The sequence below is a fragment of the Lissotriton vulgaris genome, chromosome 6 (genome assembly GCF_964263255.1).
Source record: "Lissotriton vulgaris chromosome 6, aLisVul1.2, whole genome shotgun sequence".
In the NCBI taxonomy this organism is placed as follows: domain Eukaryota; kingdom Metazoa; phylum Chordata; class Amphibia; order Caudata; family Salamandridae; genus Lissotriton; species Lissotriton vulgaris.
Genome location: NC_141694.1, coordinates 1,097,978,324 through 1,098,001,063, shown reverse-complemented (window position 1 = coordinate 1,098,001,063; position 22,740 = coordinate 1,097,978,324). Strand labels below are relative to the sequence as shown.

At 46.9% G+C, this 22,740-nt stretch overlaps 1 protein-coding gene across 1 annotated transcript in view; it reads right to left on the bottom strand.

Annotated features, from left to right (window-relative positions):
- Nucleotides 1-22,740, bottom strand: part of VTA1 (vesicle trafficking 1) — a 329,175-nt gene that overhangs the window by 250,717 nt on the left and 55,718 nt on the right. The window contains exon 2 of the mRNA XM_086927161.1: nt 15,781-15,875. Coding sequence (XP_086783287.1) covers nt 15,781-15,875 — 95 coding nt within the window. The remainder of the gene's footprint in view (nt 1-15,780; nt 15,876-22,740) is intronic.

Below are 22,740 nucleotides of genomic sequence, written 5' to 3'. Positions count from 1 at the left end.
AGCATGTCGTACTGGAAGTTGGTCGCTACTTCCTCTCCGTTGTTTTTTATAGCCAAGACCAACTGAGTGTCGTCCGCGTAGGATGTTAGGCTCATCCCATGAGACTTGATGACTCTTGCTAGGTCAGTTACGTAGACATTAAATAGCATTGGACTCAGGGATGAGCCCTGTGGGTCGCCACAAGGTAGTGTCATTTGAGCAGAGCTGAAATCGCCCAGCATGACTTGTCTGGGTGCGATTGGAGAGGAATGAGGAGAGGAGGTCACTGGCTTCATCCTGGATGCCTATGATGTTGACACGGTCGATCAGGGTTTTATGATCGACCATGTCAAAAGCGGCTGACAGATCCAGCAAAATGAGCACATCCGTCCCTCCTTGGTCAAGGATGGTTCTTATTTCGTCTGACGCTTTGATGAGAGCTGTCTCCGTGCTATGGTTCTTGCGAAAACCAAATTGGGTATCGTCCAGTAGGTAATGATCTTCGATGTATTGGGAGATTTGAGTATTCATTAGTTTTTCTACTAATTTGGCTGCAAATGGCAGACTGGCACTAGGTATGTAATTTTTAGTGTCTTCTGTGTCTAGGTGGGGTTTTTTCAAGAGAGGTTTGACAAGGGTGTCCTTCCAGATATTGGGATAGATACCCGTGCGAAACATAGAATTGAATATTTCTGCCAGTAGAGGGGCTATAATGTCAACCACCAGAAGGAGGATGGCGGGTGGACAAGGATCATTTACAGAGCCTGACTTGATAGTGGTCATAGCATTAATTACATGGGTGGCCGTGACCCTTTGGAACTGCCTAAAAGTAGGCTGAGAATCACATGTGTTTTGAGAGAGTGTAGGTTCTTTAGTTCGATCAGAGAAGTTGATGTATATGTTGTTAACTTTGTCAAAGAAGTAACTGGCTAGGTTATTACAAAAAGCTTGCAAGGGCGCTGGGACAGTTTGAGAGGGTAGATGGGAAAGTTTGGATACAACCTGGGAGTTGTTTGTTAGAATTTTTAGCTTGTTCAATCTGAGTGGAATAGTATAAGCTTTTTTCTTGGTGGATCATGGCTTTGTATTTAGTGAGTTCTTTTTTATAAAGAAGTTTCTAGTCGGAAGGGTAGGTCTTTCTCCAGTGTCTATCTCGATTTCTACATAGCTGTTTTTGTTCCCTGAGAGCACTGGTAAACCAAGGGGCTGAGGGGGAGTTGCGATTTTTAGACTGGGATTTCACAGGAACTAGTTTGTCCATGACAGTAGCTAGCCAGTGGGTGTATTCTTTGGCAGCTATGCTTGGATCATTAGAGATCTCAGGTTGTAATGTAGGCAGGAGTTCCATAAGTTGTTGATTGTCAAGATCTTTCCATGATTTAAACTGGTTTGAAACACGTTTTATGGTGGTTGAATGTGATGGGGAGTCAAGGGGAATTTCGAATATTACAGAGTGATGATCTGACCAGGCGAGAGGCAGGACCTCTTTTACCTTCATATTTTTAAGATTGGTAAATAACCCATCTAAGGTGTGGCCTGCTTTGTGGGTGCTTTTAAGAACCAGTTGTGTGAGGCCCAGGGCCTCTAGTTCAGATAAGAGAGTTTTAGAATCTTTATCTGTGGAATTTTCCAAGGGAAAGTTGAAACCTCCTAGGATGATGGTAGAATTGTCAGTGGCTAGGGATTCTACCATATCGAAAAAAGTGGTTAAGAACTGGGTCTTACTACCAGGTGGACGATAGAGTAGGATGCCCTTGATGCTTTGAGAGGAGCCCAAGGCTATGGAGAAGTATACTGCCTCACACGTGGTGAGTGGGACCTGGTTTATGGCGGTTTTGAGATTGCTACAATAGATTATAGCAATTCCGCCGCCTGTATTAAGGCTCCGTCTTGTCTTAGAATGGTATAGCCTTCCGGGACAGCCGCTAATAGGCCTGGCTCTGAAGAAGGATTGGTCCAGGTTTCCGTGATGAAAAGAAGATCTAGTTTGTGAGAGGTAACTAAATCTGCAATTTCCTCTTTGTGTTTGCCCAGTGACCTGGCATTGATGCCTATTCAGAGGCAATACACCTGTCACCATTGTGAGCTCTAGGTGGGGTAGGGAGAACTGTCTGCCGCATGTCAGATTGGTGCCTAACAGCCACTACTAACTATCCCAGGCTGTCTCTTCCGAAATGCAGGCGATGTCCAAAAGGCTGCCACAGTGCTGGACCCACAGCAGAGGGAAGTTCCACTGCAAGGCTGCTGTGCCAACGAGGATGCAACACCAGCAGGCTGCAGGTGCCCCAGAGGCCAAGTGCATCAGAACCGTCCCTGCTGGAATGCAAGAGTGAGCCCAAAGTATCAGTTACATAACCTGTAAGTCCTGAACCTACTGCTGGGGTGGAGTGCAGGATAGCACCTCCGAAGAGAATTCTCTGCACAGGCTGCAGATGGGATTTCAGTAGATTATGGAAAATCTCAGGGATGGAAGAAGGGTGATCATTATTTGTAAGAGGTCCACAAATGACTGCGTTGAGCTTTCAGCAACCAGTCATGGCAGTACAGGAATATATGTATTCACGACCTGAAAAGACAGTCCCCAACCACCAACACCTTCGTAAACATCAGAGATAGAAGAAAGGTTAATGGGCATAACAATAAATTGAAAATGCTCCAACCCCACCAAGAAACGGTGGAAGCGTTTTGAGACTACAGGATGGGTACATGAAAGTACATGTCCTACAAATAAAAGGGCATCATTCAGTCCCCTGTATCCAGAGAAGGAAGGACCTGGCCAAAGTCAACATTTGAAGTTGTCCTTCCATAGGAAGGGTTCAAAAGCCAAAGTTCCAGGATTGGACTGGGTCATCCATCTAGTTCGGACACAAGTAATTAAAGTAAGTAGTACCCAGCCCGGATTTGCTTTGAAGACCATCCCTCCAGGAGTGACTGCACTTACCGCACAAGAATAGAGAGATAGGCTACTGAAACCTGCACAAAAATGGGTGGGGTATAATGGATGTGAATGCGAAGGAGATCGAGTAACCTTGTTGAATAATCTGCAGCACCCACTGGTCTGAAGTTATAGCACAGCAGCCGGGCAGGAACAAACCAATTCTGATCCCTACTTATCGTGCATGAGCAAGGGAGTGGAAATCAAAGTGGCTTGGCCGCGGCTGCAGCAGGGGAGGAGGAAGAAAATGACTGGTGATGTATACAGCCTCTGCCACCTTCACATCTTTTTGAGCCGTGGAAGGGCTGTCCTGGCAGCTGCAAGGGTTTTGAGGGTTTTCTCTGACAATAGGTGAGATTCTGGGTGTACCTTCTGAATTTTTTGCAGTTTTGGTGAAACTGATGGGCTGGAGATGGCAAGCCCAATCAGCAGGCCCAAGAAAAGCCTTCTTTGAAACACTCCAATGCAGGATCACCTTTCTCTTTGAAAACTCGGGAACCATCAAATGGGATGTCAATAAGGGAGGACTACATGTCTTCAGAAAATTCTGTGGTGTGTATCCAAGCATAATGACTGATCACAGTACACTGTGTCCAGGAGGCCCTCAAAATATATTTTGTTGCATCCTGACTGTGTTGGTTTGTCTGAACGAAGGTCTTACTGAACTTGTCAGGGAAGGTCGATATCTCACTCACCATATCCCACAAGACATTTGTATAGCATCGAAGAAGGCAAATAGCATTCAGGGATCTCAGTGCCACACAGGAAGAGAAGGCTCTTTTGCCGAATGCATCAATGTGCGACTCATGTCCGGAAGTGCGATCAGGAACACATTGGGATTAGTTTAGCTGGTGGAAGCATGAGCTCCAAACTTTCGAAGTCCAGTGCAGAGTTAAAAAAGTCTGCATCTCCAGGGGTGGGCCTATGACGTCTAGCCACAGAACGATCTACAGGGGGAGTGGAGGCTGGCTTAGACCAAGTCACCATCGAGGTCTCTGTCAGAGCCTTGTTAAAAGGCAGTATTAACTTCCGGAAGAAGCAGGTGCAGAATACAACATTTCGGTCAGTAACTTTTCCTTAGTCTCTGAGGTAGGCAACTGTAGTTTAAACACTCCCGCTGCGCAGCAGACTGTAAACGAGAAAGAGACACTGTCCGCAGTGGAGGTCCATTTTGGAGACCTCAACTTTGTCTCAGGGGGTGGTATCTAAGCCACTGGCAAGTTTGAGATCTAAGTATAAGCTAGTCTCAATCTTTTTTCTATTTCTTATTTATTAGTAGCAACATACTGCCTTTTTGGTCATTACCATTCTCATCATCAAAGCCTGTAAGAGCTCACTCATGTACACAGTATATATGGTTGAATGCACACAGTAATATACACATCAATCCAGTCCAGTATCCAATGGCAAGGTAAAAACAGAAAACCAAGAACATCAACATCTGAGTCATCAAGAACATCAGTATAATGTTGCACACAGGTAAGCAGCATAGGAAGGAGTCAGGGGGAAAAGTCCCCTTGCAACATGTGTGCCAGCGCCTGACCGGTGCTGGCATCCCACACCTATAATATGCAATACAATATTCATTTCCCTAGGCGTAATGCAACTCTTCCCCTGAAGCACTATAGTAGGTTGGGAGGTTGTCAATCACATTAGTGGAAGGGATTCCTCAGACACTTTCAGGGCGGTCTGTTGTGAGAAGTTGGCCCGATATGCAGCGTTCGCTATTCTAGCGACCACTATGTATCGTTCCAAACGACCCTTATGGTGATTGGTTGTAAGTCAACCTTAGACCAGCTATCCTAGTAGCGTGGATACGAGCAGTCTTCGGGCTAAACTCTAGAGGGCGTGTTAAGCCAGCTGTATTACCATCACATACCCCTTGAACACCAAGTGAAAGGACACCACACAAGTGTTATGAAAATAAACAGTATATTTATTAGAATCACAACAGCCCTGTACTCTTTATGAGGACAGGGTACTAAGCACAGAACAAAAGCTCTTAGAAAATACTTCAAGTGCACAATTAAAACAAGTGCCCGAGGGCACGGAAAGTTTAGTGGTCTCGGGCGGACCCGATAAGGCAAGTCGGAAGCGAGGGACTCGGGACCCTAGAGTAAGGAGGCTATGCAGGCACCGAAATGCCGAAGTTACCTAGCCACGAGGGCTGCGGCTGCACAAGTCTTACAGGCGTCGGGGTCTTCGCTGACGAGCCAGGAGCCGGAAGAAAAGGAGTTGCTGGCCGGCGACCAGTGATGAATAGTTCGTGGTGATCCAAGCCTGGATCAGTGATCGTTGATACCTGAAAGCAGAGGGGACCAAGTTCGTACTACTAGCCAGTAGTCAGAGGGTACCAGGGAGGCACCGGATGGTCGTCACCTCGACTAGGTGAGTGGGCGACGCTAGGCTCTGCAGTCTCATGGACCAGGAGGCGTTGTCGGCGACCAGGGTGGAGGTGCGAACTGTCCCACAAAGGTTGATGCTGTCGGCGTCGCTGGGCCCAGGATTGGGGCAACAAGCCTTGGCAGATTTCAGGGCCACGTGGTGGACCTAAAATGGCGTCTTGAGTGGACCAGGAGGGTCCGGGGTGCTCCTCTCGGCAAAGGGAGGAAGGGCCGGTCTGGAGCAACCAGACCAGCAGCGTTGGTTGTCGGATGTCGTCAAAGAAGGGCACAAGCCAGCGGCTAGTGACCAGACAACGTGCTGAGCAGCGAGCAGAAGGGCCCCACGCAGATCGTGGAGATGCTGGGAGACTGCACTTCGGTGCTGGAGCTGCTCAGGGTCGGGGTTTCTCGGACCCCAGAGCACTCACCAGAGAATTGCTTCGATGGTCTTGCTGGTTAAGAAAGCGTGCAGGTTCTGATGATGGCCGGTCCCTCGAGGTCTCGTCGCACCCACAGATCTCAGCTGAGCTGACGACGTGGGTAGAGGTCAGAGGTGCCAGGGAAGCCGGTTCTCGTCGAGCTGGGCCGTCGGATCCTTGAGGAAGGACTTGCAGCAAACCGCAGAGTTCTTAGATGGTGCCTGCGGATGCAGGGTGACTACTCCTTAGCCACAAGGGAGAAATCTTGAGAAGAGTCTCGAAGTCCTTTCGTAGAAAGTATTCTTGATTCAAAGATGATCTCATTTGGAAGGGTCCCCGCTCCGGCCTTTATCCTAAAGAAAGGGGCGGGTACATGACTAGGTCCTGCCCTAAGGGTGGGACCAGGAAGGGGGGTAGTTACACCCCTCTCCCCCTGCTGGACTTTCCCCAGGTCAGGGGCTGCGCGCCCCTGGAACTGGTTCTAGCCGGCAGATGCATAGTGAGCACCGGGGTGCCACTCCGCAGTCACCTTCTTGCAAAGCCCTACCTACCCAGAATACACAAAACCCTGTCTGGGACGGTGCGAACACCGCCCTTGACAGGAAACCCTTTGTCCAAGCTCTCCTCGCTGGAAGGACTCCCAGCAGCAGGAGGTCAGACTTGTGTCTGTGGTGGCAGCGTCCATTTTGTGGAGCTGAGGCTTCAGTTAACTTTAACCGGGGTTCACAGTTACGTACATGTCGTGTCCCTCTAGAAGGGCGGGATGCTAACCTCGTCGCCAGGGTTGGTGAGAGGGCAGCACCCCGATTCGTATGACACCTTACTCGACATGTCTTGATAACGCGATACCGAATTTACCGATATGATACGCGTTATCATGGAACAGCCATTGGGTCTTGGTTCCGCAAGCTGCAACCGGGCTCGGCTCGTGCCAGAGCCCAATTCACACGGTTCCATGCACTCTGCCTTCAGGATTGTCAAGGCCTGCCATAGGAGTGACTGAGAGGAACTCGGGTGTCCATTTTAAGGTTAGGTATAGGGATACTATACCTACAGCAACGGGCGAGTACGCCACGTGGCCCCAGCTGTCGTGCAGCCAGTTGTGTCAGATTTAGATGGCCATCCAGGGGTGGCATAATACATGCTTCAGCCCCTGGTAGGCCCTGGGTACACCGATGCCCTGAGTTACAGGGTCTGACAGGGTGGCCCAGTTCCAATTGGGTAATGCACCTAAGGTACATGGAATCCATTTTAGAGAGAGAGCAGTAGGCCTGGGGTCCTGATTGGCAGGGACCCAGGTCAACTAAGTCAGAAAACCAGCAAAACACCAGGCAAAACGTCGGGGGTAACCATAGTCAGGTATCTACCTTCCTACATCTGTCATCAATTTTGGCCTCGAGATTCAAGATGCACGTCTCCTAATTTCTCCTGTTCACAGGACCTCTCTCTCGCACTCTCGCCATCTCCACTGTGTCAAACTCTGCTCTCGCTCATTTTATCAGCCTGGTCAGCCAGCTCTTAATGTCAGGAGCCGTAGGTATTTTTAAGGCCTTTGCTGTTTTAAGTTTAAATAATACAAAAGTCAGATCTATAAATTTGTGTAGATGTTTGTCTCCCTTGGCATGAGGGCGAAGACCAAGTAGACATGACTCAGGGTGGCACCATTATCTTCGGATGTCTGGCCGTACTTGAGCTGACAGGAAGTGTTGATCGGTGCCTGCGCTGTCCGGTTTTATGGCAAGGAATCTGCTATCTGGGGGACCGGCCCGTTGAGATTGTGAAGCAGTTTTCGCCCTATTAGCTTTGCAAGGAGTGATATCCCCTGCTTCCTCCCATGGCCTCTCGGAGGGAGGTACTCGTATGCTGCGGAGAAGGATCCACCTGGAATCCATCTGAGCCTTGTTGGGAAGCCCCATCCTTCTTGGCCGAAAGCTGCTCCTTGTTTTAGAAAAACCAGCCGCTTTTTTCGCATCTTTAACTACGAGTGCACTGTCCCATACCTCTCGTCCATCTCCGCCCTGATGAAGGTGTAGACCCGGCTGGGGCAGAACACGTAACGCGCGTTGGCGCTGTTCGTGCGGGGGCAGCTGGATTGTATCTACTCCTACCACCCTGATGACCTTTTCGAACTTGTCATCCAACCATTCAGTGGCTGTTGTGTCTACCCTGATGCAATTGTTGATGTGAAGTGCATGTGTGATGTTTGAGTTGCAATGATGAGTTCTGGAATGTATGATATTATGATTGTGATGTGTGAATTTGGTGTGTGGGACATGATCAATTTATTAATGTTTTATTAAAATGTGGCTTGGTCTTGTATCTAACCCTTGTTGATAAACTGATGAAATGTTATTTATAAATCTGATTTAAAGAAAAAATAAAACAATTATATATTTTGATAAACTCAATGTGATTATCTATCATAGCCTTGGTCTGCTCCATTGGGTGTCTATGAGTATTAGGACCCTCTCCTAGGGCCTTTTTTGAAAGTGCTGGGCAGGTATTTTCCAGTTGTTGGTTGCAGCCAGCTCTTAATGTCAGGAGCGGTAGGCATTTTTAAGGCCTTTGCTGTTTTAAGTTTAAATAATACAAAAGTCAGATCTATAAATCTGTGTAGATGTTTGTCTCCCTTGGCATGAGGGCGAAGACTAAGTAGACATGACTCTGGGGAAACCAACAATGTGTGATCTGTGATCGCCGTTACCACCCTCGAGACTTTGTCCAAAGCTCTGTGGATCACTGTGCAATCCCTTACTGTGTGGTAGAACCTGGCATTGAGTAGTTTGCGCTTACGACAGATATGTGGTACACCAGGAAACAAACAGTGAAGTCAGTGTTGCTTCAGGTATGTTCGGTCTAGGCTGTTAAATTAGGTCAAGCGTAAGCGGAGGGTCCGAGATATCTCTTGTTTCAGGGCCCTCACCCATGCTTTGTCCATCAGGGGTTCTGGGAGGACTGCAGTCCATTTGACCCTAGCCCCCTTGTGTGGTCATAACAGAGAGGAGTTAAGAGCGGTGTAAAGCACAGTGATAGTTCGGCGTGCCCCTCCATTCATCAGGAGTGTGTGTAAAACAAGAGATTAGGGCGGTTCGGTCACATCTTGTCCACAAACAGTAAGTATCATATGTTGTAGTGCTTGATGTAGCAGGAATTGTCCGAGCTGTTAGCCCACAGGTGTCCATGGTGTCTTTCAAGGACATAAGGGTACCACTCTCCCATGCAGTTTATACCCGCATTTTTCTGGGGTGCCTGATCAAATCTACAGAGCACCTCTTGGAATGCTGGTTGTAGCCACACTGGTTTCAGTGGAGAGTACGGTGGATAGAGTCTCCTTGTATATAAATACCTCTGCCAACTAAAGGCTGCCATCTTTATCTGGCGTGTCTTGGTTCAAGGGTGGTTCCCAAGGTCCAACAGCCAAGTGTATATCGGGATGGCCCCCAGTACCTTGCGCACCGTCATCTTTTCAGGGCAGGTGGTATCACTCAGCCACAACATCACCCACTGTAGCCACACCCCTGCGTAGTATAATTCATTGTTGGGGCTCCCAGGTCCCCTTCAGTCAGTGGCTGCTGTAGCATGGAGACTGCCAACCTTTGCCTGTTTGGGCCCCATACCAGTTCAGACAGGAGACTATGTTGTCATGTAGTTCCCTGAAAAAGCGATAAGGTAGGTGCATTGGTAGTATCACAAAGAATTAGAGGAGACAGGGCAATAAAAACACATTGACAATAGCTATCTGCCTTAATGGAGACAGCGGAGGGGACCCCCAAAAAGGGATGGATTTACGAATGATAAACACTGCACCCAGTGTTCAAGACCTGCTATGACCAGTGTTGCCACTCCCTTCCTGCACCAAGAAACATATGGGTGAACGTCAAAGGATGTACTGGCAGAAAAAGTGGATTAAAGGGTACCCAGTGTCCTGAGCCCGAAAGGAAAGGCCAGAAGCCAAAGTGCATGGCCCGAGGAACCTGCAGGCCACTGCTTGAAGGGGCTGAGCACAGGAAAATGTTGGAGGGCCTAGCCCTGTACTCCAAAGCCATGCCTTGAGCAAGAGAGAGGGAAGGAGGAAGGGAGTGAGGAAGGAAGCCAATACTCTAGGAAAAAAGGAAGAAATGACAGAATAAAGGAAAGAAAGAGAGAAAGAAAGAAAAAAGGTTAACAAAAAGAGGATAACTTAATACACAACAGTTTTAAATAGCCACAGTCTTATCTGGTGTGCTGTAAAATAGCAGCAGCCAGAAAAGCAAAACAATACATAAGGAATTTACAGCAACATTGGCAGGAGATGGGATCTATAAAGATGGAATGTGCACCAGAAGCGTCCCTCTATCACATCAGTCTCTAAACACTAGAAACACAAAAGTAATTATAAAGTAAAAACTAAAACACTGGCACTGAAGGGAACAAGCTTGTGTGCGGATGTGTTAAAAGCAAAATGCACTGAATCAAAGTGAAGTTAACTAGTGGGTTAGTAGGCTGACTCACTTCCCAATGCTATATGTTGTAGTGGGCGGAAGGAAAATGTGATACCAACAGACAAATGGTTACTGTATATTCCTTATATGCAAGAGAATACTTGCTGTTAAACAAAAACCAAAAAAGAAATGTTTTTAAAAAAAACAACAACAAAAACAACAGACCAATGGGTGAAGAGAGGTGGCTGAAAGACACTATATGCAACCACACCCAAACAGGGTTGGATTGACATTTACAATGTCTACGCCAGGGGAAATAGGGGAGGGAGGTCAGAAGTCTGTGCGGCTTTGAGTTCCCTCCTTGAATCCCACTCGCCAGACAGCAGTGTTGTGATAGCGGGCGACTTAAATAGAACTTTCGAACCCTTGGCTATCCAACAAGACTGGGTAGAGGATGAGGAGGACAGGCAGTGGGGCATCCCTAAATTACATCTGTAACCTGTCACTCGTTGGTCTGAGGATATCATCTCCCTAAAGGCAATATGCTACGAAAGTAGCCTGAGGGCATTAAATGGAAGGACCTTGAGTGATAAGTCGGGGGCAAATACCTTTGATAACGGGCGACATAGGAGCCGAACAGACTACGTTTTATGTAGTCTAAAGCTCTGGGGACAAGTGATTGACATGGAGGTAAAACCAAGAATAGAAAGCGATCATAACCCGTTATGTGTCAAACACAAATGGTGGGTCCCAAACAGTGCGGTTATGACACATGAGGTAGTTAATGCCCCTCTGACTGTTCCAACCAATGACATGCGCAGGCTGAAATGGGTAAACGTTAAGACTAACCAGCAAACCATTAATAGTATTAATGCACAGGTTGATGAGGCAGTAATACTCCTTGAACAAGCTAGTTTAAACGATCTAGGCAGCGATAAGTAACTAGAATCCACGAGAACCTCTTTGTAGCTATAAGGGACTATTTCCAGAAACCTGCAAAGAAAGCTAATGTGAGAAACTCCAAACCAGCTAAATGGTACAATGCTCAGTGCAGGCAGACTAGAGCAGCTTTGGGAGCGGCGATCAAGGGGAGGGATCTGGTCTCTGTTCGCCTTGCTAGAATGGAGTATAGAAAAAGCATAGCCGATGCAAAGAAATATTGGTACGAGCTCCATTAGCAAGACTTAAAAGAGGCTAGTGACAAAAAGATTCTAGGCCATTCTGGAACATTGTTAAGAGGGGCAAGGGAGGTGCATCGGAGCCTCCCGCCAATAATGTATCCCAGGAGGACTGGATAAATTATTTTAAGCCTCAGTATGCAGACACCCAGCCCAACAACCTGATGGTTGACTTCAGGCCTTCTTTCTATAACGACAACTTATTTTGTGTCAGTGAAGTTATATGGGCCCTAAGCACAGTTTCTAATGGTAGAGCCCCGGGTTTAGATGGGGTGCCAGTGGACCTTTTTATTAATGACAAGGAGCGCTGGAGTAATTACATCCTTCTCCTATTGAATGCGGTTGCCCAGGGCGCTAATATACCGGCGTCATGGCAATGCGCTGTTATAATTCCTATTTTCAAGAAAAGAGATAGATCGCAACCAGGAAACTATAGGCCCATAAGCCTAATTGACACCATTCAAAAAGTGATTGGTAAGGTGTTTGTTAATAGACTTTTGGATTGGGCCGAAGAGAACAATGCCCTGTCGCCATTTCAAGCAGGTTTTCAAAAATCTATCAGCGCGATGGACCAGGTCTTCCGCTTCACTTTATTACAATGGAAGACCGTGTTACTGGGGAAGGGCAGCCTGTATGCAGCTTTTGTAGATTTGCGGGCTGCCTTTGATCTAGTGCCAAGGCCTAAACTGTGGCAAGTGCTGAAGAACCTGGGTCTACCAGAAGAACTTTTGACAATGTTAATGAGGCTGCATGAGGCAAATTTTGCGAGAATCCAGTGGGGAGAACATGGCATGGTCACCTCAGACTTTCCCGTTGAGCAAGGTGTACGCCAAGGATGCTCAATGGCCCCCAAGCTGTTCACGCTGTACATTAATGGAGTTGTTTCCCGTATGTTGTCTGAAAATGTGGACGCCCCATCATTGGCCGGTACCAAGATACCGATTTTAATGTTTGCAGATGACACTCTGATTTTATCTAAGACCCCGAGTGGTCTACAGCGAGCCTTAACTATCTTTGATCAATTTTGTGAGGACCATGGGCTAGAAATCAACGTCTCCAAAACAAAGGTAATGGTTTTCAATCCAAGTCGAGGCGGAAGATCTCACATTGTTATGAATGATCACCCTTTGGAGACTGTCAATGCTTTTACATATTTGGGAATACATATATCAAATGACCTAAGATGGACCAAACATATAGACATTGCAACCATAAGACACAGGCAATGGCTGGGGGACTTGGCTCTGAGCACAGGAAATCCCTAACAAAACCAGTAAAACCTGCGCTTCAGGTGTACGAGGCCAAAGCCCTAGGATCAGCACTTTATGGGGCAGAGCTGTGGAGCTACGAGAACCTTGGGAAATTACAAATTTTAGAAAATAAGTTCTTCCGACTTATTACTAGCCTTCCTAAAGGTACTCCTTTGTTGCCGCTTAGGTACGATCTGGGAAGGAAGGCTGTATCTGATTTAGCAAGGTTGCGGCCAATTCTGTATTGGCGTAGACTCTGGACTACACCCGAACTTTTTACATTATGCTGAGGGATTTATGGACATAATTAAGACAGATGTGTTCCACAAAATAGGATGGCTAAAAGATCTCAGAAAAATGTTGGGTGCCCTCGGCCTCCAAACACTATTGGAGAATCCAGAAGGTGCCTCATTTCCATCAAAATCTAATCTTAAAGAGATGTACTGGGAAAAGGTGGCAGAACTAACCTGGAAAGAAACTAGCCCAGAGACTATGGCGGGAAAATTCCTGGAAGCGAAGTTTCTCCCCACCCTCGAACTTTACTACGATACCATTACTAGCCAGAGGGATAGGAAGTTGCTCTTCCAGATTAGAGCAGGCGCTCTTCCTCTTAGATCTCTGACAGGCAGGTGGGGAGGCCCATCTAACAGTTCCTGTCCATCCTGTGGAATGCATGATGAAACAATTTGACATTTTTTATTCGCATGTAAATTTTATGCTGAGCCCAGACGCATCTGGCTTACCCCCATGTGCAAGAATTTAGGTACGACCAGCAGTGCGGTGGCCTTAACAATTACACGCACTAGTTCCTCATTGTTTATAGTAACAGCCACTGCTAAATTTCTTGGCTGGTCATGGTCCATCAGACAAAAGTTTTTAGACAGATGAATTAAGAGGAGGTCATTATCAGAGTTTTTATACTGTATTTTATTTGTAAAATTTTATGTAACAATGCAATTGAGGCACTTTTATAACTGTTTAGCCTTATTTTTTTAAAGAAAAATGTGCAAATGTTTTTATGGGTTTTTAATGTTGTTTGTAAATGCTTTTATGAGTTAACCTCGAATAAAGCAAATAAAAAATTGAAAAAAATTGACTATATGCAACCACACCCAAACAGTTATTCTGTTGGGAGTCCACTGCCTCTGCAAAGTTCCCTATTGCAGCCCCATCTGAGGAAAGAGGTGTCTAGTCGCTATTTTCGGACCAGCGTTGTTGCGAAATTGATTTAATCTGGAATTCAGCCCTTGCATCTGTCCTACTTTAACAAAAGCTTCATAAGGAGACGGATTGATTTACGATTTGATGGAGCAGCTTGTATCCTGGATGCTTGTGTTTGGGGAGGGGAATATGCTGGGACCCAGCATTTCCCGTCTGCACAACACTGCCTCAAAAAGCCAGTCTTCACTTTCGAACCGACTAATCGAGAGACAACAAACTGGACTTGAGAAACTCCTATCTTTCCAACACATTGCTTTAAAGGAAGGACCCATGATGAAATATATTGCAGCAGGAAAATAATTAAAGCAACATAATCTGAAAAGAGGGACACTACTGAAAAAAAGACAACAGTATATTTTCCTTAAGTTTGAAGAAAAAAAAAACGACAGGGAGGAGATGTGGTGTGACAACTAAGTTGGTGGTCTTCGCAAGCACACACCACGTTCTAATACATGGTGTGGAACATGGCCCATAGCTGTCATTCTGAGCAACTCACTCCTCCAGCCACTGTCTGGAATTACAAATATGTGTAAAGCACAATGTGTTGGATAGTAAGGTCTCAATTAAATGTTTCCTCTCCCCACCACATCCAGATTTTTGTAATCCGGTTTCAACCAGACCTTACACAATACCATCCCTGGGGTTCTACATACAGCACCTGGTGTTTGAGAAGCTCATACTGCAATATAAATGTGGACGAGGTCTTTGCAGTCTAAGGTCCCTCAAATAAAATAAAAGACAACAAACATTAGGCAACACAAGGAACTGAAAAGACATACAACTGCACAAATTCTCACAAAAGGGCATCAATAACAGGTAAAGAAGCTGATGCAGATTATGGGTGCTATTCTTTCACTAAAGCAAGGATGTAAAAATGGTCACACCATAGCAAGGCTTTAATACAGAGTCGAATGGTCCTAACTAGCAGCAAAAACGCAAGCCTCATGCAGGAGTTAAGTACTTTAAGAATATTTACAACTTAATGGACCAATGTATACAGACATATTGGTGGCTTAAGTTCTGATGTTCCCTTTTGAAAAAAAGAATCAAGTTACATGCCTTTGTATCAACCTACAGAGTCTGTGACACTGGGTACTCAAAGTTCAGAATGATCCTAGCCCCACCTCTTCAATTCTTGAATCTCTCATCCTGCAATTAAAATCTGTAAGGGTCTATGGCGAAAGCTGTCAGAGTATCTGGGACTCTTTTCACAGTCTGCTTCGGTTACGCTTCGCCTATGCCCCTCCCTAAAATCGGTTGCCGCTTGTTATTAGCGTTTGTTGAGAGATTGTTCAGCTTGTTATGTGATACAACAGCCTGTCACACATCAAAGAGGGAGAACATAGCTGCAACTCATCAGCTGCTGAACCACACATTGGCTTGACTGTTCTAAAGGACCAGCCATCAACAGACCACAATTAGTGAACATGAAGAAGAACATGCAGTAATGATATTAAACAATACCGTTATTATATTAAAAATGCCCTCTGACCAAGGAAAGAAGTGAAGGTAGACGCGCGCTTGCCGGTGGTGAAAGAGGGTTTTAGTGAAAACACACGTTTGTTTGAATTACTTAATAACCCACGATTCAAGTTACAAAAGAGGCAGATCAAGCATTGTGAGCAAGAAATAAAGCAAACCATTCCTCTTTCATAGATCAGAAAAGAGAGACAACGAAAGTAGGATTTCTCAAAAACTGGGATAGGTTGAAGGGAATCCAAAGAGGTGAGACCAGATATGAGAGCGCTGAATCTTGAGAAAGCTCTACAAACTTTTACTAAGAAATGCGCTCAGTGGCATATGGCAGAGGTGCCAAAAGAAGGGTAGAATCTAACTTAGACTTTCATTATCTGAATCATTTTGTTGTAAGGTTCATTCTTAAGTTTAGAGGATGTTATCATAAAACCCGGGTATGAATCTGGTTTGCCTGCGCCTAATTAGATTGGGTAGTTCTGGAACAAACAAAAACACCGGAAAGCAAGCCTTTACTCACAGATTCCAATTGATCCATCAATTTTGACAAAAATTTGCGGCACTCTGGGGATTTGCTGTCAATCTTCATCCCGGTTTGCATGGCATATAGACGACCTTAAAGGAAAAAAAGAGAAAAGCAAGAACTTCAAATAGAATCCGAAGAAATTGGTGCAATTGTAACAGTCGCCAAACTTTCCCTCGCTGGCCGTAGTCTGTTTTTTAAATTTCTATTCCATTTAAGATTACATCACTTAGTTGCTGATTTGCTGACCTTGAAAGCCAGAGAGCTGGGGCATGAGGTGCCAACGGACACTAGCAAACCAGTATGTGCAATATGCTCACCAGGTTGTTCGACAATGGGTGTGCAACTGAAGTGGGACGTATGAACAAAAAAGTCACAACGCTAATTGTCCCCTGAAAAAGACCTGTCAAATGAATAGCAATTAAGTAGGCCAAAGTTTGCAACTCCTGTGATCGGCTGCAAATGGAGGAATGTAGACCTGTAGGTGACAGTAGATCTCTGACTTTGCATATCCAAACAGGAAATAGGATGGCTAATAAAGGGAGGAACAGGAGCTACTTTAATAAGAACAAAATATATACATTTAATTTTTGAAAAGACATGGGGGGGGGGGGGCGTTGAGCACGCAGTGGTCTACTGACGACTGCCTATTCCCTCCAAGACCTCCAACACTACTTTCAACGAGGAAGCTGTCCCCTTTTACAAATCAGGTGCAGGAGCCAGAACAGCGATAATTCACAACACACCAAATATTTAGAAACCCCCACAATCTACCTCTGGCGGTTCAGCTTCAGCACCCTTGATCTTGGGTTAAGAGTCACCACCCACTAAAACAACAGGCCCAACAACTTAGCAGAGTAAAGTCGAATAGTGATTTGGTCCACTAACTCATGGAGCTCTAGATCAATAACAATTTTAAGATTTTTATAACAAAAATCTCTATATCATTAATACAAAGAAATTCAGTAAATGCCATGAAGACTCAGATACAAAGTCAGAAATTAGACGTTTTTTGAAATTTCTAATTGGGTAGAGAAAGTCACAAAAATCTAAGTGTCAGTCTCAAAGAGTACTGACAGCATCCTAAAGAAAAAGAAAAGGTCTCAGGTAAATTGGACAGAGTCTCAGCAGGAAAATGAGAAGCCACCCACGAACCCCCAAAACCAGGGGTTGTAATATGCATTTTATGCATATACAATACGAAAATGTGGCACTACTAAACTACATTGATAAACTTTTAAGTATTATAATCAAATCATTTCAAGTACAACATCTTTAATTCAATAGTTATAATTATATACAGCATAAACTATTTATACACACATCACACACACACATAACTTATCACCCAAAACTGCACATTACAAAAATGCTTTGACAACCATACCTCTATGATTATTTAAAAAATAATCACTAAAAATGTACTAATAAACTCTGTTAATCAGCCATCAATTAGTGGACGACTTCATTTGGTTGGACTGTCAAGAATTTTCCTCCACTGGTTGTAGAGATGATCTTTAGAATTCTCCATTTCCAATTCTATTGATTTTGGAGATCGAGGACTGGACCAGCAGGCTCTCAGAGTTGGGATGCTGGGTGAGAAAGGCTGGATTGCCGGGAGCAGGGGATGGCGGCAGGCAATGGTTCTGCGCACAGGAAAGCCTTAGCAGGACGTTGCCCAGGGCCTGAGCAGGACATCAGTGAGGCTTCACTGAAGGGGAGTAGGGATTCAGGGGGGGTGGGGCGGGGGGGGGGGTGAGACAGACAATCCAGTTTGAAGCATCTCTGTCAAGATGTTAGTCTTGACCTCTACCGCCATTGCAAAAGAGCACCCTTCCGCCGCAGCCACCCTGGGAGGAGAGGGGACACCACTGTCCGGTGAGGTATCCAGACCACTGGCAACGAGTTACTAGTTGTAGTCGGACATGAACTCTCCTAGAGGGTTGGAATAACCATAGGGATCCTGAGATTCCTTCCATTCATGTTCCTCAGTGGGCCCTTCAGTAAGTAGGGCTCCATAGCCACTACACCATGTGGTTCTGGTCAATGGATGTCCGGCTTTATATCAGAGTTGCGCATCACGATCGGTTCAGTGCCACATTGGGCATTGCATGCACCAGAAACAGCAACACTGGAAGGGTCCCTGGAGGAGGCCATGAAGTTGCAGCCCATCTGGATCCACCAATGGATTTTTAGGGTCCATTTGGCGCCGGGGCTAAACACACAAGTGGAAAACCAGTCAGTGTCCCTAACAAACCCATAGAGCCTGAAGGTGCTACCGAGGGGTCCGGCTGCCCTAAAATGAGGCTCCTTACCTCATACATTTCTCAAAGTTGGGCGAAGGTCCCTCAGCTCCGTAAAACTCTAGAAAATGCAGGGTGAACCAGGTTCGGGAGGACCCATGCCTGACTAAGGCTCAGGCATGGGCTCCCTAGGGCAGACCTGCAAGTGAGCCTCGACTTGCGGCATTAATCCCACTCCTTGCCTAATGAATGAAACCAGCCAGGGAAGTTGAAGAGTGCTTTGACTTTTGGACTTCTTCTGAGACTTAGCTGAAATAGTCTGGGATAGTGACAAAGATCAGTGCTAGTGACTCTGAGAGCGGTCTTTGGGCCTCCCTTGCGAACGGGACCTGGAATGGTGCACAGATGTATGTCGAGAGGCCAGAAGCTTTGTGGCCCGCTCACAGACAGCCTTCAGATTCATGGTGTGACAATCTGAAAAGGTCTTAGGGTTGTGCTCCTATTCCAGGAACCACACGAACATTGCATGGTTGTCTGTCATAGTCATTTGCCTGTGGCCGGCACCACATGGTTTAAAACCAGTTGATCTTTTGGGGAAGACATCCAATAAGTAGGGAAAAATGGCACACTGCGAGAAGTCACACAAAAGGTTGAAAAAGTTAGTCAAAATGTGACTGAGAGGAGCTCAATGTCGATGCACGCTGATAGCGCGTAAAAGAAGGAACGGAGGTTAGCGCACTGGGTTGCCGCACATGTCACTTCTGGCACAGACAATGCCACGTGGATCTCAACGACATCATCTACCAAGACGCAAAGGGACTGCTCAAACAAGTTTCCAGATCCAGTTTGACACCTGGGAAATATTCTAAGGTAAGAAATCTGTGGCTAGAAGTATCTATCAGATATTAGATACATTTTCAACAGCCCTTGTGCAACATACCGTCCACTGTTTTGACCGTATATAATCAACTGTTTGAAAACACATTTGGTGGGGTGTGGCCTGGAGTCAGCCAAGTTGGCTGCTCTTTAAGAGCGCTCTGGGGCACTATCTAACCTAGGCACGACCACCCTCACCAATATCCAACCACACCCGCACTAGAAGGTGTGCACTATCTCTCTAGGGCACCGGCCACCGTGGTGAAGCATCCAGGACCAGACTTGCCCGGAAAGCACTGGATCGGGTGGGTCGAGGGGGGGTCAACTGTGCCTTGACTTGGCTGCATCAGAGCTAAAGAGCCGACCTGGTGATGCAACGAGGAGGCGTTGTATGTAATCTGTGGCTGCCGTGGGTGCCATGCGGCGGGGGGCAGTGGCCATGCATCCCCTCGGATAGAGAAACGTCACCGATTGAATGGGCCCTGCCCTGGCCTGGGGTGGGATCGAAAGGCCAGGCCTACGGGGCTCAGCGAGGAGACAGCCATCGGAGTAAGGCTGTTGCTGAATTGGAGCAGACCTCCAGGGTGGAAGTGGAGAGCAGGGGCGGTGGCAGCCCTTGGCCCTGGTGGTAATAGAGGCTACTGCGGGAGTCAGATCTGCCAGCAACTACGACGAGGGAGGTGAGGAGTGACGGCCGGGGGAGTCGCAGCGACAGAGCAGTGCTCCCTCGCGGCAGTCAATAGGGCAGCAGGGAAGGCCGCGCTGTACATAAAACTGCTTGGACACCAACGCATCGCCAGGCAAGAGGTGGACCACACTGCCTGGATTGCGGACCGGTGGGGCGATGTGTGAGTGGGGGCCCTGTCCTGCCTGAGGGGGGAACAGCCGGCAAGTGTGTGGGCTGGCTTAGCCAGTCCGGGCCCCCGCTACCTCCTCCATTTCTGTACATTCCTCCATTGGGTGGCAACTGGACTGAACCTGCGCATACCTGAGGGCCTGGATTTCCATGCAGGGGCAGGCTCCAACGGCGAGTGAGGGGTCTTGCCGAATTTTGACACCTGAGACGCAGCTTGCTGGACACACAGGTGACGAGTTTTGGGAGTTGGAGGGAAAGGCCCTGGCATTACGGACACTAGGGCTCCTACTGGGACATGATACACTGATGGGGTAGGATTCTTGGAAGTGCGGGCGTTGCACTGTATGCATATGAGGATTTCCGGACCCCGTCCATTTAATTGTTTAAAGTGCTTTCCTTAATCATCCACGGTGTCCTAGTGGGGAAGTCCCCCTCTCTCGTTCTCCAGGGAGGGCCTCGGTTAATCACACTGGAAAATGGTAGAACCAAAAGGTCCTCAGCGATTCAAGACCTCAAGGGCACTCTGGAACCCAAAATCAATGCAGTAACAGTTGGCGTTAATCTCTTGAGAGCAGATTTCAAGAAAATGTCAGAGAAGATTACAGCAGCTGACACAGATATTCTCACATTGCAAACTAAGTCACAAACACTGGAGGTTCAGGTCTAACGTCTCACTAAACAGGAGGTCATGGCGGCTTTTCTGGAGGACCAGGAAGGCAGAGCCCGCAGTAATAACATTAGAGTGGTGGGGGTCCCCGAGAAGGCAGAGGGGCCAAGCGCAAACTTGTTTATTGAAGATCTAATTGTTAACAACCTCTGGGCCAAGCGTCTCTCCAATTTCTTCTCAGTGGGGCGGGTGCATAGGGCGCTGAGGCCGCGGCCAAAACTGAAACACCTGCACACGATTTTTGCCAAAGTCTTTAACCACTGAGAATGGGAGGCTAAACTTCAGGTCATACACTCCGTTGGGGACTTGAGGTACAAGAAGACTACAATGCGGTTCTTTCCTGACTTTACGCTGACGGTGCAGCACCAACACCCCAATTCTGATGAGGTTAAATGAGAGCTCTGCGCTAAAGAACTAAAATATTTGATGCTTTTTCCTGCAAGGCTCCGAGTGGTGGTGGAAGGTAAGTCATGGTATTTCGCCACACCAGTGGAGGCCTGGGAGTGACTGTAGGGATGGCGAGGCAACCGAGTGAGGGGAAGAAGTAGCCCACCCAAGCCGGCAGGGTAACGAGACTGCGACCTCCCCAATAGGACACTCTCCAGAAGCTTCGGAGGGTAAGGTTTCCTAAAATGGCACAATCACTTGAGGGACAGGTCCCTGCCAACAGAGTGCTGCTGGTCTTAATAGCCAGGACTCTGTATTGCAGAGGCAATAAGTGTGGTACTTTTGCTGGGAATTAATGGTATAGCTTGGACTACTGTACTCTAAATATACTAAGCTTGTGGAAACCTGGAGTGGCGCTTGGGATCGAGGGGGACTGGGTTGTGAGATGCAGAGTCCAGGGGGCACAGGCTCCCGTCCCTTTGTGAATCCTCAACATAAGGGAGTTGGCGACCATAACTTGTTTGATGTGCCTTGGGTGTGGTAAAGTGGAGCGCCGCCCCCGCCTACACGGCAAATAAGAGGATAATAAAATGGGTTTCAATACCGTTTTATTATCATTTTATTTTGATCCCCTGGACTCACCCCAAGGATTCTAACGCGTCTTAGGGGTGAGTCCAGGGAATTACACTGCTGGTGGGGGAGTGGTGGGCACTTCCTTCACAGCGCACAGCCATCTCAGGCCAGCCAAATCCTCATGCGCAGTGTTAATAGATTGAACCTGAAGCGTCTTAATGGGATATTATATAGGACAGCGGCCTCTCACACGGCGTAAGAGCCCTACGATCACTGGATGCAAGAAAGGCCTTTGATAACATTGAGTGGTCATATCTCTTTGCAGCCTTGGCCAGACTCTGATTTGGACCAGAGTATTGCTCCAGGGTTCAGCTTCTATATCTTATCAAGGCCCTTTGGTGAAGGTGTGGGTCAACGGTGTACACTCTCGCCCCTTCATTCTCGATAGGTGCACAAGACAAGGTTGCACCATATCCCGATCATTTTCACTCTGGTCTTGGAGCCATTGGCAGCCTGGATTCACCAAGACCCACTACCATGAGGGATTTCAGGGAGCGGCAAGTGGGAGGAAAGTATTGCCCTCTATGCAGGCGACATTTTGCTATATGTGAAGAGGCTGCACCTTTTGATGGCTAAAATCCTACATATTTTTCAACTCTCTGAGAGCTAATCTGGCTATCAGATCAACTGGGCCAAGCTTCTGTTTTTTTCCCCTTGACGGTAGGAAGCGGGTTTGCCGCCTATGGGGGGGAACCCAGTGCTAACTTGGGGCTTTACATATTTGGGTATCTATGTGACTAGGGATGCAGAAGAATTTATGGACCTGAATCGATTTTGTCAGCTGAAACGGCCGAGTGAAGACGGGAAACACTGGAGGTCTCCTTTAGGGAAAGAGAAGTGCTCTTTAAGATGATACTTCCCCGCATGCTATGTGCAAACAAAATACTGCATACAGGGTATCAATCAAGTTCTTTCGCAGGGTGACCAGCGAATTGCACAAATTGTTATGGAAATACGGCATCTCTCGGATCTCCCTTGTCAAGCTCCAACGGAGGGTGGGGCTGGCGATCCCAGACATCCTGGTTTATTACTGGCCAAAGCAATTGACTGTAGTGAATGGCTTTCGAGGACATAAATGATCAGACCTACCGAATGCACTGAGGTACAATGGGAGACCAGGGCTATCAGTCACTCCTGTACAACAAGAAACAAACAGGTATGCTACCGTAGCAAACTCAAGCGGTGGCTAGGGCGTGGAGAGGCAAATAAATATCTGGGATGGAAAGGCAAGTTGACAGACAAAACTCCACTGTGGGACAGTGACCTTTTGTGTGAAAGTAGCAATCTAAAAGGAT